The sequence below is a fragment of the Malania oleifera genome, chromosome 8, assembly GCF_029873635.1.
Source record: "Malania oleifera isolate guangnan ecotype guangnan chromosome 8, ASM2987363v1, whole genome shotgun sequence".
NCBI lineage: Eukaryota > Viridiplantae > Streptophyta > Magnoliopsida > Santalales > Ximeniaceae > Malania > Malania oleifera.
In genome coordinates this window covers 96,160,993-96,177,425 of record NC_080424.1, presented here as the reverse complement: position 1 = coordinate 96,177,425, position 16,433 = coordinate 96,160,993, and the positions used below count along the sequence as shown (strand labels likewise).

The window sequence follows — 16,433 nt, the reverse complement described above, 5'->3', positions numbered from 1 at the left end:
GGTCCTAGGCACCACTCCAAAGCGAGAATGAGATTTAGGAAATTAAGGAAATCGGTTGTTTTCAGGAGTTTAATTGTTATCTGAAATTTATGGGCCTAGAAAATGTTAAAATAATATTTTATTTAAGGTTGATTTGATTAAATTAAAATTATTGAATCTGGGTTTGGGTGAGCGCCGCAGGCATTGTTTTGGGGTCCCTGCTGGCATAGTTTCAAGAAACCAGGTAAATGAATTAAGTTAAGTCAGTAACTTTATGGAGTTTGAATCAATTTAATTGTTATATTTATATATATAACTTGAATTGAGAATTCAGATTTTATTTTCGAAAACCTCGTTCGAATTGATTCATTTTACAAAATTAGGATATATGATATGTAATTTCGTATAAAATGAATGGTGGACAGTTGAACATATATATATATATATATATATATATATATATATATATATGAGAGCGTTTAAATGTGAAATTGTGTGGCAGACGATTTGAATGGGTTGGAAATTATAAAATACTGGATTATTTAAGAAATACTGGAAATACTTATGAAATTACTAGAATTGTTTATGAAATGGAAGAGTTTGAAATAACGGCTAGTAACTGGGTATTGTTTGATTGGTCAAGAGTCAGGATTGTTATTTGACGGCCGAGAGTCAAATTTTAATTGACGGTTATACATTGGATTGTATTTGTGGCAAGGGGCCAAGTTTTTTTTGGAATAACAGGAAATATATGTGAATTGATGTTTTAAATGGTGATTTCTATTATCTAAATTGCATGATATGCTTTAAGAATCCTGGGGACCAGTGTATTGTGAGCACGGTACCGTCACTAGAGATTTTTTATGTGGTCGTGTGCGCCCACACCTATGCTGAGAGGTGTAGGGTGGCCTTATCCGATTTGCCTACGTGAGGTGAATGTACACGCCTAGGTAAGGGTAATCGGACCAACAGTTAGAGCTGCATATTCTTGCAAAGTATGTTAGCAGAGAGTACAAATGATTATTGTCTGGGTGGATCCCCCAGGACATTAGTCCAACCTTCGGACCACACAACCCGTGCCATGGGGGAAGTAAATGGTGTGTTTGTCACAGAGAGTGTCTTGTATGCATATTTGTTAATTTATGTGAATACGAATAATTAATAAGATAATTTCGAGAGCTTACTGAGAAATGTGAGTACCCTAATAGCAGTAATGATATTAGAGTAGAAGAAAACTACTTGTATGGGTGGGTAATCTTTCTTATCATCGGCTAATTGTGTGTACGAGTGTAAAATAAGAATGATTTCATAAATGTGTTTATCTACTTAGTGAACTGATTATTTTCTATACACTAAATGCATGCTTGCCACACACTGACATTAACTTAGTATTTCTCTTACTGAGTTGTGCCTCACCCCTACTTTACAAACTATCTTTTCAGGAAATCCTAGGAATTGAGTCTAACAGGCTAAAGGAGTCGGGCTAGTAGTTTAAATTTATGTAGGTGATATGTATAGACAGAGATTTTATTTTTGTATAGTTTTATGGGATGTAATTATGTGAAAATAGAGATATTTGTGTATAAAGATAGTTATAACTCTAGTAATATAATTTGAGGATTTTGTATTTTATTTCCGCTGCGTATATGTGTTTCATATATGAGGAATAAGGTATGAGGTACACAAACGTCACTAAAATTGCACCTCGGGCCCACGTGACGGGTCGGGGTGTTACATAGGTTGTGGAGCAATAATGTATATATCAAGCTTTAACACTCCCCCACATGTGCAGCTCCGACAACACGTGAAGAGATAAATACACAACGAATAACACCTATAATAGGAAACACGATTTTTTAAAAACATCACATGATAAAAGTAGGCAATAAAACTAGAACCCAGGACCTCCTGGTAACCAAAGCTCTAATACCATGTTAAATTACTATTTTACCTAAAAACTTAAGCTATTAGGTTGTGGGCCAACAATGTATATCAACCTTTAACACTCTCACCACTCAAGAATCGAGTTTGGTAGAATTTCCATCACCAAGTCAAATAAGAGTGAGTAAAAAGAGAGAAGATCAAGTAGTATTCTACATGATAGAAACTTAATCAATAGGAATAGAAGGAAAGAAGAAGTAATCGCATCGAAGTTCGATTTGTTTCAGTAATAATATGAAGAGGTATATTTTGAATTTATTTCCTTATCTTTACTTGAACATGATTCATAAAATAAGCTGAAAATCCTTATCAAAATTTTCTAACACCAAATTCAAAATGATTTCATCATATATACAAAAAATAATTAGTATGCTTAATAGTTTCTTAGCTAGGAGTGGAATCAAATGAAAAATTATATGGCAAACATGTAAAAATATAAAGAATTTCTATTTCATTCTATTTAATTTTATTCTTGTATACCAAACAAACAATTAATATTAGTATATTAAACTGTAATAATAAGTTAATATTTTATGTTCACCTTGACAAATTTCGTTAAAAATATAAAGACCTCAATTGCACAAATTAAAATAATTTTTGCCTAATAATATACTTATGATTTCCCTTACTTTTCTTTTATTTATTTATTTATCTATTTGAGTTAATGAGAGGGTCATTGAAAACTATACAAGAGGGAGGAGAGTAGTCCGTTCTTCGTCAAAACCCTTTTCTACTCAGTTCAGACATTAAAATCAAATTCCAACATAAACTTTCCATCCTTATTTTCTCTTGTATACATAATATATTTTTCTTAATATGCTAATATTTGAAATGCCAATTTTTTTTTTGAATGGATTAGTCTAGTGTCCAATGGGCCTCATTATTCCAATAAATTAGTCGAGTTTCCAATGAACCTTGAACACCATTGTTCAAAAATATATATATATATATATATATATATATATATATATTTGAAATGCCAAATTTTTTTTAGAGTATTCATGCCCTAGTTAGTTAAGACTAGGATTGAGTGTGACATCTAATCAAATCAAACTACTAAATTATGTAATTTATATATATATATATATATATCCATATTATTATTATTATTATTATAAAATTGACTAGGGCAAAACTGCTAGTGACTAGGGCAAAATGCATTGGCCTTTTACTGCTAGGTAATGAAAATGAGATATCTACACTGCAGGAAAGTTCATGCTACATGAGAAAAGTACAGCAAAAAACAAAAACAGACCAAGAAAAAAAAAACATAAAAAAGGTAAAGAAAAGATTTGATTTCACAGTAAGAATCACAATAGGGGGATCAATAGTCAAAAAGACAATGAAAGAAGTCAAAAAAGAGATAGAGAAAATTAAGTTGAAAAATCTTTTTATAGATCATAAGATAAAATTAAGTTGGAAAATCTTTTTATCGAGGGCGCATCCGACTACACTTTTGATTAAGCCCTAAAATACATGGATAATAGGCTTTAATATTTTTCATACTATACCATTTTTATAACTTGCAATGGCAAATATAAAAATTTTAAACTTTAACCATGTAATGCTTCTTAAGTATTGCTATTAAATTTGACTATGATATTAAAACATCAAGTTTTCCATGTATTCTAGTTCATTTCTTTGATAGTTACATGGATTATTTTCTAAAACTCATCAGCATACAACGGTTAATTATTTTGAGAATTATTGTTTTCCATATCGAAATCAGTAGCTGAATTTAATTACTTGTTTACGTACTTCATCCTCTTTGATTTTTATTGATCTTTTAAGTTAATCAAATATATGTAATAGGTCGATCAGTTGATTATGTTTAATATATTATTAAGGACAAAATATACTAATCTCTTCTTAGGTCTAAGAAAAAAGATGGACACTATTCCTAAGATTTTAAAAATCCCATTGAGATTGAATTCCTATGAAATTTCATATATGTCATAGACCTCCCTTTCCCCTAAGATTTGCGCCGAAAAGAAAAAAACATTCCCTAAAAAAATTTATCTTTTTGCAATACAAAGAGAGAATTCTCTCTTTTTGGAAAACTTCACGCGAGATTTTAGAAAATTTTCAAACCTCAATATAGGTCCTTGAAATTTTTAAAACCTCACTGAAGATCAACGTCTTTTTATCAAATCTCAGGGAAGTGCAGTCTCTTTTGCCTAATTAATAATATAAAAAATCTACTACTAAATAAATTTGTGAATTGAGCAATCTGATATCAAATAATCCAACTGTTCTGTTTATAAAATGACTTGACTTGAATCGAATGAAACTTTGAACTTCTTGAGGTGACGAACAAATTCCATCTCGATTCACAACAATATTGTCCCATGACAATTTACAGTGGATTGAAGTCGGCATAAAACAGGAATGTAGGCACAAAGCAAGAACCGTTCTATGCATAAATACAGTTATACCATTCATTTGGAGCAGGTTGCTTAAGTATGCTGCTGCTACTTTCTCCATACTCTTGAACAATTAATCCTAGCCAGCTCACTTCATGAATTATCGAGGTTCAGCAATCATACCAGGAACAATTCTCAGTGCTCTCTTAACAAGACTCCAGCCCTTGAGCTGCTTAAGGATTGCCCTGCTGGTATACATAGCATCGGTGTCAGACCTGAAGCTGTCAACTAGGGAGGCATGTTTGGGTGGTTAATTTTGGAGACTGAAATTTGAAGAAGGTTGCAGACTTTGCAAGCTCGGATCCTTCTCTTGAGATGCATGCATATTGACCTTTATCCTGCGTTCATCCCCAAAAGAAAAAGGTACATTTGGTATTAGAATTTTAAAACTCGTGTCTAGATTTTTGTTTCCAAAAATGAAAAACAGTAAATTGTATGATGAATATTTAAACTCAAAAATGCAACTTAGATGATTAAAATCAAGTTCGGTTTCTGAAAATGAGAACAAATAATATGCTTAAATAATACAAAATAATGGTAAAAATATTGCAGTCAAAGTTAACCTGTTTCCAAAATTGATGCAAGCAATATAACAAAGGGATAGAGCAAGTAATCAGATTTTACCTGTTGTGGATATTTACGTATTCATCAGTCTCGTCTAGTATCTCCTCCTAAGGCAAAAACATTAAAAAAAAATTGTACCATTAAGAAAAAGGAATAGCACTATTAAAAAGGAAAGGATAGATAGCAAATCATGTCATATGCAGTGTTTCTTGAACTGGTCAGCTCCGCAGTACACGAATAAGTAAAGCTGTAAAACAGAGCTGACCACATTCAAGGGAATGTTGAAGCCAGCCCCACAACAACGAAAATACATTTGAAAACTTAGTCAAGTCATTAAAAACCAAAAAGCGGAAAAGATAACTAGCATCAAAACTTCACATGTTAAAATGTAAGAGAGTTGCACCAAACATTGGCCAAAAAATGAATCAAATGCTACCTCAACAGCCATCAAGAAAAAAATGAAAGCAGTTCAGTATTTTACTAATTGCAGGCCTCAAATAAGCAGACAATGTCCTACTCCCTCATATATTATGTTTCCAAAAGTTCCTATTTCCCTAGTGTACAGCACTACTCCCTTCTTCTTCTTCTTCTTCCTCCTCTTCCCTTCCCCTTCTTTCTTCTATATCCTCATATAAATAAGTTGGATGGAAAATGTTAATTTAAACTGCAGTTTGGTAGATTTAGTGTTTTGAAATGAAAATATACCATGTTTTGGAGCACCCACTCCAATTCACAGCATGCTAGGTTCTTAGCATTTTTTGGTGGTAACTATGCACCAATCTTACCACACTTCCTGGGCAATTAATAACTCTCTTTCTTCTAAGCAAATGTAAGTCCATAATAGAACTTCCAGTTAGTTAATCAACTCATTAAATTTTTTTATACCTTCATTGAAAGTGCTGAAATCCATAACACTGGAACCATGTGCTTGCTGTTATCATGATGATTAGCATCATCATCATTGTTGTAGGAGAAGGTATACAACAAAAACAACATGCAGTACCAAATAATGGTGGGTTTTATGCACCTCATATCTGTCTGCTAAATCATATCTAATCAAAATTTCATCTTCTAAGCATACCTGGAGAAGTTCTTCAATGACGTCCTCCATGGTAATGACACCAACAACCTCCTCATTGGATGGAAACTTGGGAAGGGGCGCATTCTCAATGTCTAAAATGCAGAATGAACACCCTCTGTGTCGCTTCTTGAAGGGAGGAATGGCAGAAGGGTTTTTCTTAATCTGCTGATCTCCATCACTTTTAATTACAGTGGCAAGAACATCAGATGACTCCAATTTAAACCCCAAATTCTGAGCTATAGCAGTAGAGCTCACTTCATCATGTTCTGATAATCCAACAAGCAATTCACTTTTGTGCATTTCAAAGGATTGAGACCAGGTATCCTACTTACAAGTGAGCTAAATCTTGCTTCCAGCATTAAACATGATGCCACATAATTAACAGAAATAATAAGAGTGCTTAAGGCATAACCAGTGAAACTGATTGATGCTTTGTTTTAGGATGATTTCAAAAAAGATAAACACAAAATGCATCCAGTTTGTAGCTGCATAAAGGAAGAAGAACAGATCTGAACATAAATGTAGTACGAACACAATGACAAATTTAGTATCTGAGATATTTTAAATTTTGAATATTTTGAAAAATACATCCAGAGTGTAGCTGAATAATGAGGGGAAAAAGAAAATGTAGTCGAACACAAATTTGTTGAATTTTTTTTTTTTAAATCAAGATATAAATTATGAAATCATGCATGGTAATTTTGGAAGAATAGACCGACAAATTCTTATCTGATTTAAAAATTCACTTATGTGTCGAATTGATGGCAGACTTAAAAATTCAGAAGATTTCCCGTGTCATGATGACATAAAATAAGTTAGATTAAATATGAAGACTAAGGGTAATTAAGTTACATGGAAACTGATCTTAACTAAAGAGAATATAAATTGCAAAGGACTTGGTTCCACATATATCAAAGAAAAACACAAACTACTAATGCTGGTTCATACATCCTCACCTTTTTTCATTACTGCCTTGGGCTTGGCCCTGTGTCTACTAGAGTTATGCCTAGTCTCAAGCTGTTCACCCCCTTTGGTTTTCTTCGGGGTCCCTTCCATTTCATTCAGGTCCTTAAATACAACAGCAATGTGACTATGGCCTTTCTGAAATTCATTTAGAATATCATAAAGAGGCATGTTTTCTGAAACCCTGAATAAGTAAGAGAGAAGCAGAACAGGAATAAATATGCATGATTCTAGCAAAATCTAATAAATTAATAAGCAGGTTTTCAGTCCTGCGCTATAAAGGGCCAGTAACTACTATTAAATCAATAGGCACGAGGAATCTTCTCACATAACAAGGTGAGTTGAAGATGTGGTCTTGTCCTTACCGAGGAATTTTTCTAATGATCATCTTTCTCAAAGGAACCGCATCATCTGGATCAACTGCTAAGAGATTCTTAACCTGCATGAGGTTAGTAAGGAAGATACAAGTTAAATGGGAAAAAAATGAAGAGCACATCCAATCTTGGATAACAAATGAAAAGAATGAATCACAACTACAGTGATTGGTAAACTAGATCAAGTCTCAATTAAGGCACCATGGTTTTCACTTCAAAAGAAACTGAATACAACAAAAAATAAAGGTTTATCTCTCAACTTGAAGTCACAAATGCAGGTCCTGAAATGCTCTGCTAGATTGTTGCCTTACAACCCCGATCCACCCCCCCCCCCCCCCCCAAAAAAAACCCACACCTCTTCTTTCCCAAATCAAGGCTCTATCTAAAATAAAAAGGATCCAGGACAATGATAATAAGAGTTTTGAGTTTACAAGCCAGCTGCTAGCATATGCAACCATCATCGATCCTAGGGACTGACTGCGTAAACTCCAGAAGGCCCTAAAGATGACATTGGCATAGTTAGAGCTCATTTGGGAATCAGGACAGCTTGAAGAAAAGTGATTTTGTGGTATAAATGTATTTCTATGATAACACAAACGTAGTTTTTAAAAGCGCACCAAGGTGTGAGGCGACAAGAGACACTAGCCTTTGCGCCTCAGCTAGCCCCAATCAAGGCAACCTTTAAGATGCTTGGTGAGGTTCAAAGAGGCACACCTCATGCATTTCTATTTCATAATTGGGCAACATTTTTTTTTCTGATAAAAAAATTAACACATAAACAGGAAAGAGAATAATTTACAAGGGGCAGAGGATAAGAGATCCTCCTAAAAAACAGAAAAACACAAAGAGGACAGATATAATAAAGCTACCCTCCAGTCCCTCTCAACATCTGACAATAATAGTCCTTACAAAAAACCAACAGAGTGAGCTCAAGAGAAAGACAACTCTATCCCAAAGAAGGCTGGAGGGAGTAGCTTTGGCAACATAGCCTCACCAAGAGCTTGAAAACAAAATATCTCAAACCTGCTTGGCCACCTGACAGCAGAGGTAGAAGTGGGCAGCAGTTGCATTTGACTCAGAGCACATGAAGCACATATTTATACTAATAGCTTTATTAGATCTCCTTGTTTGCAACAAATCATTGGTGTTAATTCTGTAAAGGGCTGAAGTCCACACGAAAACTCTGATTTTGTAAGGAACCTCTTCCAGAAAAACTTATTCAAGGGGCAGGAATAAGGACTCAGGATTTCATGAGCTAAGAGAAGAAGGATTTTGTGGAGAAAGAACAAGAAGAGTCAACTGCCCAGATCCTCAGTTCATCTCTTGTGGGGAAGTATCCAGTACTCAGCAAAATAGTTAAATCAACAACCTTTCTATCATTGAAATTTCTTCAAAAAATTTAAAAAAAAAAATTCCAAGAGAGAGAGAGAGAGAGCCCCCCTCCAAAGAGCAGAAATCAACAATTGAGGAATTATGTAATCTGGATAGCCTAAAGAGACCCAGAACTAGGGACTCCAATGAAACATCTCCAACCCAAATATCTTCCCAAAACCATGAGATTTCTACTTCCAACACGGAAGCGAATAAGAGGGTAGAATAAGTGGGTTATCTGACAGATGAATCTCCAAGGACTTGCATGAGAAGTACTATCACTTCTTTTGGTACCCATCCATTTCGATTCAAACCATATTTGCTTCTAATAACCATGTGCCGAAGGGAGTCAATGTCCAGGGGGAAATCTCCAAAGCCATTTTCCAACTAGAGAGATGTTTTTAGACATCGTACTCCCAAGGCCTAAACCCCCTTCAAACTTAGGTCTCCTAGTCGTATCCAGCTAACAAGATGGCCTCTACCATCCCAACTGGAATTTTGAAAAGAGAGAAAAAAAAATTAATAAATTGGAACGTTAGATGTTGGAACGAACTGCACTAATAAGGGTGATGTGACCTTTTAAGTAATCCCTCTTCCAGCCCTCCGACCCACTAACCACTCTCTCCACCACTAGGTCCCAAAACAAAGAGTGATTAGAGTGCCTCCAAGGGGGAGAACTAAATAAGTCAAAGGCCATTCCAGAATGGTGCAACCAACCAAGTTAGCCAAGGCATCTAATTCAGACCTACACATTGATACCAGCTAACCCACTCCTAAACATGTTGATTTTAAGGCCCAGGATATTTTCGAATATTTTCATTAAAGTAAAGAGTCTTACAAAAATTCAGCACACTATCTTCAAGAAAAATAAAATGTTATCAGCAAATTGGAGATGGGACATCCACTCTGCCAACCCTGACAGCCTGAATCACATTAAGACTACGAGCATGGTTAATATCCTACTCAACAGTCAACACATCCACAAAAAGAGTAAGAGAAATGAGGAGAGAAGGGCACTTTTATCAAGCCTCAAAAGGACTAAAACCATTCCCTAGGTTGGCCATTCACATAACTGACAGTCGCCATGGAGAGGCACCCTTCAATCCACTTTCTCCCAACTGCGTTCAAACTGTTCTTAGGCAACACCAGACCCAAGAAGCTCCAGCTTACCATGTCATAGGCTTTTTCAATATAAGCAAGACTCCCCTCCCTCCCCTCTTTTCACATCTTCCATCACTTCATTAGCAACCAGGGCAACATCTAGAATTTATCTATCCTCAATGACAGACAGACTGTTCGAGAGTAATTGTTGTTGCTTATTCTGAAGTCTCTTAACTAAAACCTTGGAAAGGATTTTGTAGAGACTAGTACCATCGAACAGAAATCCTTCACCCTCTTTAATGTTCATTCTTAGGGGCAACAGCGATATAAAAGGCCAATAAGTCCTCTCAGATTACCTCCCAGCTATCCTGGAAGAAGGCCATGATGAAGTTCAGGACCTGGGACCTGGTCTCTGTCCAATACAAAAACTGTCCCCTGATCCTCAACATCAAGAGGCCTTTCCAACCATCTGGCAAGGCTTTCTTCAATACGGCTCCATTAGACACCTTCAATCCTCAGTCTACTCATGCAACTCTCAGTGTACAAACTCCTATAGAAATCTGTAATCACCTCCCATATTTGTTTAGAGTCCCACATCAAAATTCACTTACCCAATTCCAACTGCTTGATCAGATTCTTCCTCCTCCCATTGGCCCCTTGTGAAACAATTTAGGGATCATCTGGAACACTTGCAAAAAAGTACTTTTTCTGAAAAAGTATGGAAAAGTACTCTGATAATATAGTATTGCAATCCCCTCTTCCCCTCTCACATTGAGAGTAACTTTAGGAGAAGGGCTATCTTTTGTATTCTAAATAATTGTGATCTCTTATGATTTTCATAGGTGCTCAATCAACAAGTCCTCATCTTCGGGCCCGTAAGAGTATTAAGGAAGTGCTCTCATGGTCATCAAGATCAATGGAAACAAAATCACTTCCATCGGCTTCAAGCCTTCAACCACCTCACTATCATCAGCTTCAACCATTTGTTTTCCTTCGCTCCACAGCCCCCTGGAGCAACCTGCCTTAGATGAAGATGCATAACCTTCAAGCCTTTCAAACCTAGGCATTGACCAGCATTCATTTGGGCCTCCTCATTGAAGAAATTCCCCACGAGCCCATTCTGCCTTCCTTCTTGATGAGAGCATCAAGGATCTGCAGCCATGAGAGAATGTTGGAGAGGAAAAGGGAAGAAGAAGAAAGAAGAAGAGAGAAGACGAGAGTTACAAGGAGGAAATCACACATTAACTTCTCAATTCAAATTCATCAACAATAACCTCCTACATGTCTTTCACACACTATTTATAAGAAAGCCTCTAACAAGTGAAATTATACATATACCCCTAAAATTACATGAAACTACAAACACACCCCTAAAATACACAAATATTACAAAAAATACCCCAAATACACATGATCCTGTGCTAATTAAACTAAACACACAATTACTGTTAGCTAAACCGAACAATTGCTTGACATAATTCTACTCAATTATTCTCCAACAAGGATCTTCCCATGGTCTTGTTTCTTACCCTACATCAATTCTTCTTTATTAATAGCTAAGTTATTAATGGGTAGACCTTCGTAAGCTTCGTCTCCCTGGGTTGCTCCAACACTAGGCCTAATTTCTTGGGCTTTTAATTTTTGGTTATGGCTCACATCCTTAGCTTTATCAGAGGGAGGACTTAGTTCAAAATCTTTCCCACATTGTGAAAGATTTTTCCTTTCTCTCTTCTGATAAAAGAAACCCTGGTCAAACTTTCCTTTCCCATCGAAGCCCCTCTTGTAGGGGTTTCTCCATTTTCGCCATGTTGGCGAGGTGGAGCTTGCAGTCTCATGAAAATCAAAGGTGTTGGTTCCATAGAGGGTTGTTTTGCTACTTGCTTACGGAGTTACAGGATCCACAACCCAAGCAGTGCAGGGACTATTTCGAGTTCCTTCGAGTCAGTGATTCTCCCAAAACTGCCCCTGAGAATTTCTTCCATCCCATCACCTCCTTTGCTCCTGGTACGCACACCAATTGAATCACCCTTGCCTGGGATCTTCACTAGAGAGTAGTGATATGAAGCAGCCAAAGGCATTAGCTTTATGACAAAGTGATTCAGTGTCCTCAAGGTTTTCACCTAAGGGATTGGTGTATTTGAGAAACAAAAAAGTCTAAGTTCCTTCGAAAGCCAGTATCTATCCTCCTTGGAAATTGAAGGAGCCACGTTTGGCCCTCTTGGTGACGACATGGAGAATATTAAGGTAAGGATTTGGCTTCCGTTTGTCGGCAGGCCTAAACAGTAATGAGTGATTTTGCAGTTTGTTTTGAAGCAATTGGTTTCGTGAGGAACAAAGACGAACAAGGCCTGATTTTGAGAAGTTGGGTCCCAGGAATAGGGTTTTAAAGGCATGATTGCAAGGTAGAAGATGGGGTAGAAGGATGGCGAAAAGATTCCAATGAGGAAAATATAGGAGTTCATCATCTGGTCTCTGCATGTGCGAGTCTGGCAACGGGAGACTGTTGGCCTAATTGAGCAATATATTTCTTTATTATTTGGTCTTAAAGTGCACATCAACTCTCAAACCACCTCAAGTCCTGAAGTTTAATCACAAGCCTCTCCAAGACCGTTAGCAATCTAGTTATAATTGCAGATTGACTCCCTTCTTCCTTCAGCGAAACCGTGTCATGTTCTCATCTCTTCTACTCTTCCTGTTTAATCTAGGTGGAACCTTCTCTTATGTTCTAAAAAAATTTAAAATAAAATTATGCTGCATTTCTTTCTTGGTTTTTTGTTTTCTTTTTTGGCTAGGGGAGAGATAATGAGAAAGAAAAGTTATCGTATTCTCTTCTGTTCTGTTTTCCATTCTATCCCCACCCTTTCTCATATAATTTTAGGGCTAAGCTTTTAGGAAAACTCCACACCTAATGCAAAATATATGGTTCTTGACAAACTGAACTGGGAGAATGTACACCGAAAATATTCAATTTGGTCCAGCTTGGTCAGTTTGGGCCTCAAAATGAGCTTTAATTATGCCAACTAAACATCAAAATAGGGTTTGCTAATTTATGCCAAACATCAAAATAGGCTTTGCTAATTTATGTCAATCAGCCAATAAAACAAGAAAATTTGCCTAGCAGATTTTGATTTTAAGGTCTGTGCTCTAACTTGCAGCAGTATTCTTTTCTTTCTTTCTTTCTTTCTTTTTTTTTTTTTTCAGGTTCTTATGTTGAACTATGAATCTATGATTGGTAGTTGGTGTTTCCTTTTCTCTTAATGTCGTTAGCTGATTGGTGTTTTTTTGGCACTGAAGTCCTTATATTATTTTGCATTCAAATATCCATCATTGGTGGTCGGATTAGAAATTGAAAATCCATTACATTTTATAAACAACTTAAATAAATGTGAGCCTCATTTTTGTGAAGCACGCACCTAGGTCCCACATACCCATCTGCCTTTAACAACTACGAACACAAAGAAATTCAATTGCAATTGATTATTCATCTAAATTCAATTTTTGGGGAAATTCTGATCAAATTCCTCCAAAATTGCCTTTTAACTTTAGATTTAATTTCTAACCCAAACAATTTGACTTACCACTTATCATCCAGGTTATTGGAGGTCATTCTAAAACTAACTTCACAAATGACATCACTTCTAGTTTCAAGAAGAAGAAGAAGGATTTCAAACTAGATGATCACGTTGCATTTTTCTTTTCCAAGTAACCCTCGCATTGCATATGATACAACAAGAACTACTTGTTCAACCACAAATCAAGATAGCACAAAAAGGGACCCCTGGGCAAGATTAAAAACAAAAAGAAGAGCGGTAAAGTATTTTCCATCTACTTGGCTTATTTACCCCAAAATTAATTAATTTTCCACAATTTTCACAAATTTACGGTGTGTTCCCAGCAAGACCACCACAAAAGTAACTCTTTGTCAAAATTGATAACTTATACAATAATCAAAACCATGTGTATCCAACAAATTGACAAACGGTTGCTTTTTCACCATAATTTAGCTTCTTTATCCATTAAATTCTTTAACTAGGTAAGTATAGGCCTTTCCCTAGCCCTTGGCCAAAATAGCCCTCAACCTCTAAAGATTGTGTGTTGAGAACACAAAATATTAAAAATATGAAGCATGCTATGCTGTCATAATAGATGAAAAATACATGCTAATAACACCGAAAAAAATTTACCAGGATAAGTCCAATTATATTTGTTGGATTGCCAGAATAAACAGGAACTCTACTATGACCCATTGTCATTATAGCATTCAAAGTCTCCCTAAGAGAGAGAGAGAGAATCAGTACATGAGAAGAATAAGTTAAATATAATAATTGGACCGAACAAGAAGCCACAAAACTCACAAATTAAGAGCTGCATCCAGATCAAGGGAAAATGCCTTTGATATGGGTGTCATGGCGTCTTTCGCAGTCTTTTCAGTCAATTCTAGGGCTCCAGCAATGATGGTAGTTTCATCATGTGTTAAGTCCCCACCTTTCCCAGCCTATTCAGAAAATTTCAGGAATGTTAATTTTCATAACAGGTTGGCCATTAAAATGTGAACATGAGATGAATGTTACCCGTCATTGAAAAAATAAATCCACGAAATTCCAAGTTCAACGCACTAAACAATGTGAATGGCACAAAAGGCAGCAATTTGAAAAGCATAAAAAAGAAAAAGTTATGTCTAAAACACCTCATTGCCATGAAAATTCACAAACGTCTTAAGCTCTGCTCTTCGTAAAAGAACAGCATGTCCCTTGCCCAACATCCAATCCAGAACCTGCACATCATATAGCATTGCAAAAGAAAACATACAGTCCCAAGTGTGAGAAAAATGATTACATATATGACTTTCCATTCGCCAAATTCCTTCACAGATAACTAACCAACTTCCACCTTGAGAGAGGAGGAGAGAGAGAAGGAGCCCTCAAACATCCATAATACAAAATATTTATACCTTGCTAATTGGATAAGCAATTGGGAAGAACATCATAAGAAGAACACGGACCAGGGGTGCCATTGCGGCTCCAACAGTCATGCCATAGCGAGTGCAGACTGCTTGTGGCAATATCTGCAAAATCATGCATAGATACCCAAGAACAGAAACTATAATTATGTGTACCGGAGAATCAAAACAAACGACGCATAACAAGCAAGAAAATGAGAAAAACCCACCTCTCCAAACATGAGGATGAGAGTTACTGATATGAGAATTGCAGCCCATGGAGGAACCAGCTTGTCCAAGAATATGGGAAGAGACTGCCAACATTAATGTTAGTGAGCGAGTAACACCTCCATTACTAAAGAATAATCAGTCAAAATTAACCCGAGTTCCATTTTCAGAACCCACCTCCATTGCCAAAGAGTTGCCAATCAAAAGGGTACATAGCAGGAGATGCTGATTCTTCACTACTGGGAATATTTTAGCTGCAGAAGAGCAGGAAGATATAAACGCACAAGTAATGTCTAAGCTCAAAATTACACTCCAAACACAGTGGGTCGACTCAGTGCCTAATCAAAACACAGTGGGTTGACACAGTGCCTAATCAGAACATGATGGAGAAAATCACAACAAGAAGTAAACTCTATTCAAGTAGTCCAATCCCTAAATTAGTAGTCAGAAAAAAACGAACTCTGTGGATTCATGAACTCGCTGTATCACCAGGGACAGTTAAAGTCGACGTAAGTCATAGGAAACCAATGCAAATTTCACAATTAAAAGACCCCCAAAGATTGTTTTGCCCCTCAATGGGTTTTCCTGGATTTTCAATTCCAAACTGGACGACTCAAACCAAAACAGTGCAGACACTAAAACAGAGTGGAAATTAGAAGAGTGTAATCAGAATCAGATACAGGCGTGGATGCGATCCTGGGGGCGGCCGGACTTGATGAGGACTTCGAGGTCGACGAGGCCGAGTGACATGAGACCCAGAGTGAGACCAGCCATGAGGCCGGCAAAGCCCACCAGCCCTATGATTATCACCACATACACCCAGAACTTCGTCTCACAGCACCCCGCATCCGTCGCCATCTCTCTCTCTCTCTCTCTCTCGTCGTCCGCTGAATCGGGGGTTTGTCCCCTTTATCTTTCTCTGCTTGATCTGAAGTCGCTTGTGCAGTTTCGAAGCTGCAGGGCTTTCCCTTTGATCACAGAATAATGAGCATTTGCGCAGATCAACGAACGACACTCGGGAGCTGGAATGCCAACGTTCGCGGCAACGTTCTTGCGTGTAGCCGCTCACACCTAAGCCACGGTTCTTTCTAAGGGTTTTTTTTTCCGTTTTTAAATTTATTTTGTTTAAAAATATATAAGAAAAGTTCACTTAACTTTATTTCACCCTTTCAATTGTCCTAAAAATTGCTCGATTACCTAGCATTTATTAAATAAAAGACACGCCTTTTAGCTTAGGAGAGGTACATGTTGTTTGACACGTAGCAGCCAAAAAACGTTGGATGGTCTAACATTTTTTACTCTGTTATTTCACGTCCTCCTCCTTCATTTTTCTCTGCAAATCGCAAAGCAGGCCGAGGGTGAGAAGGGGAAAGGAGAGTCAGACGATGTGACGGTCTTGCAGGCGACCGTTGCTTCGGGTTGTCACATTCTCCCCTCCTTATAAAATTTCGTCTTCGAAATTTACTATT

At 36.7% G+C, this 16,433-nt stretch overlaps 1 protein-coding gene across 2 annotated transcripts; it reads right to left on the bottom strand.

The window, feature by feature from the left end:
* Positions 1 to 4,133: 4,133 nt before the first annotated feature.
* On the bottom strand, positions 4,134 to 16,070 carry LOC131163017 (DUF21 domain-containing protein At1g47330). Of its 2 annotated transcripts, XM_058119704.1 has the most exons (12): positions 15,645 to 16,070; positions 15,142 to 15,218; positions 14,967 to 15,050; positions 14,749 to 14,862; positions 14,485 to 14,571; positions 14,153 to 14,292; positions 13,982 to 14,069; positions 7,317 to 7,390; positions 6,945 to 7,135; positions 5,989 to 6,254; positions 4,968 to 5,014; positions 4,134 to 4,681 (listed from the first exon to the last, which is right to left on the bottom strand). In XM_058119704.1, exons 1-12 carry the CDS (start codon positions 15,820 to 15,822, stop codon positions 4,594 to 4,596), a joined length of 1,434 nt encoding a protein of 477 aa, XP_057975687.1. In that variant the 5' UTR covers positions 15,823 to 16,070; the 3' UTR covers positions 4,134 to 4,593. The 2 variants fall into 2 exon arrangements, with proteins under 2 accessions (XP_057975687.1, XP_057975688.1); XM_058119705.1 differs by lacking the exons at positions 4,134 to 4,681; positions 5,989 to 6,254 and having other exon boundaries at positions 4,962 to 5,014; positions 15,645 to 16,051.
* Between the last annotated feature and the right edge of the window lie 363 nt (positions 16,071 to 16,433).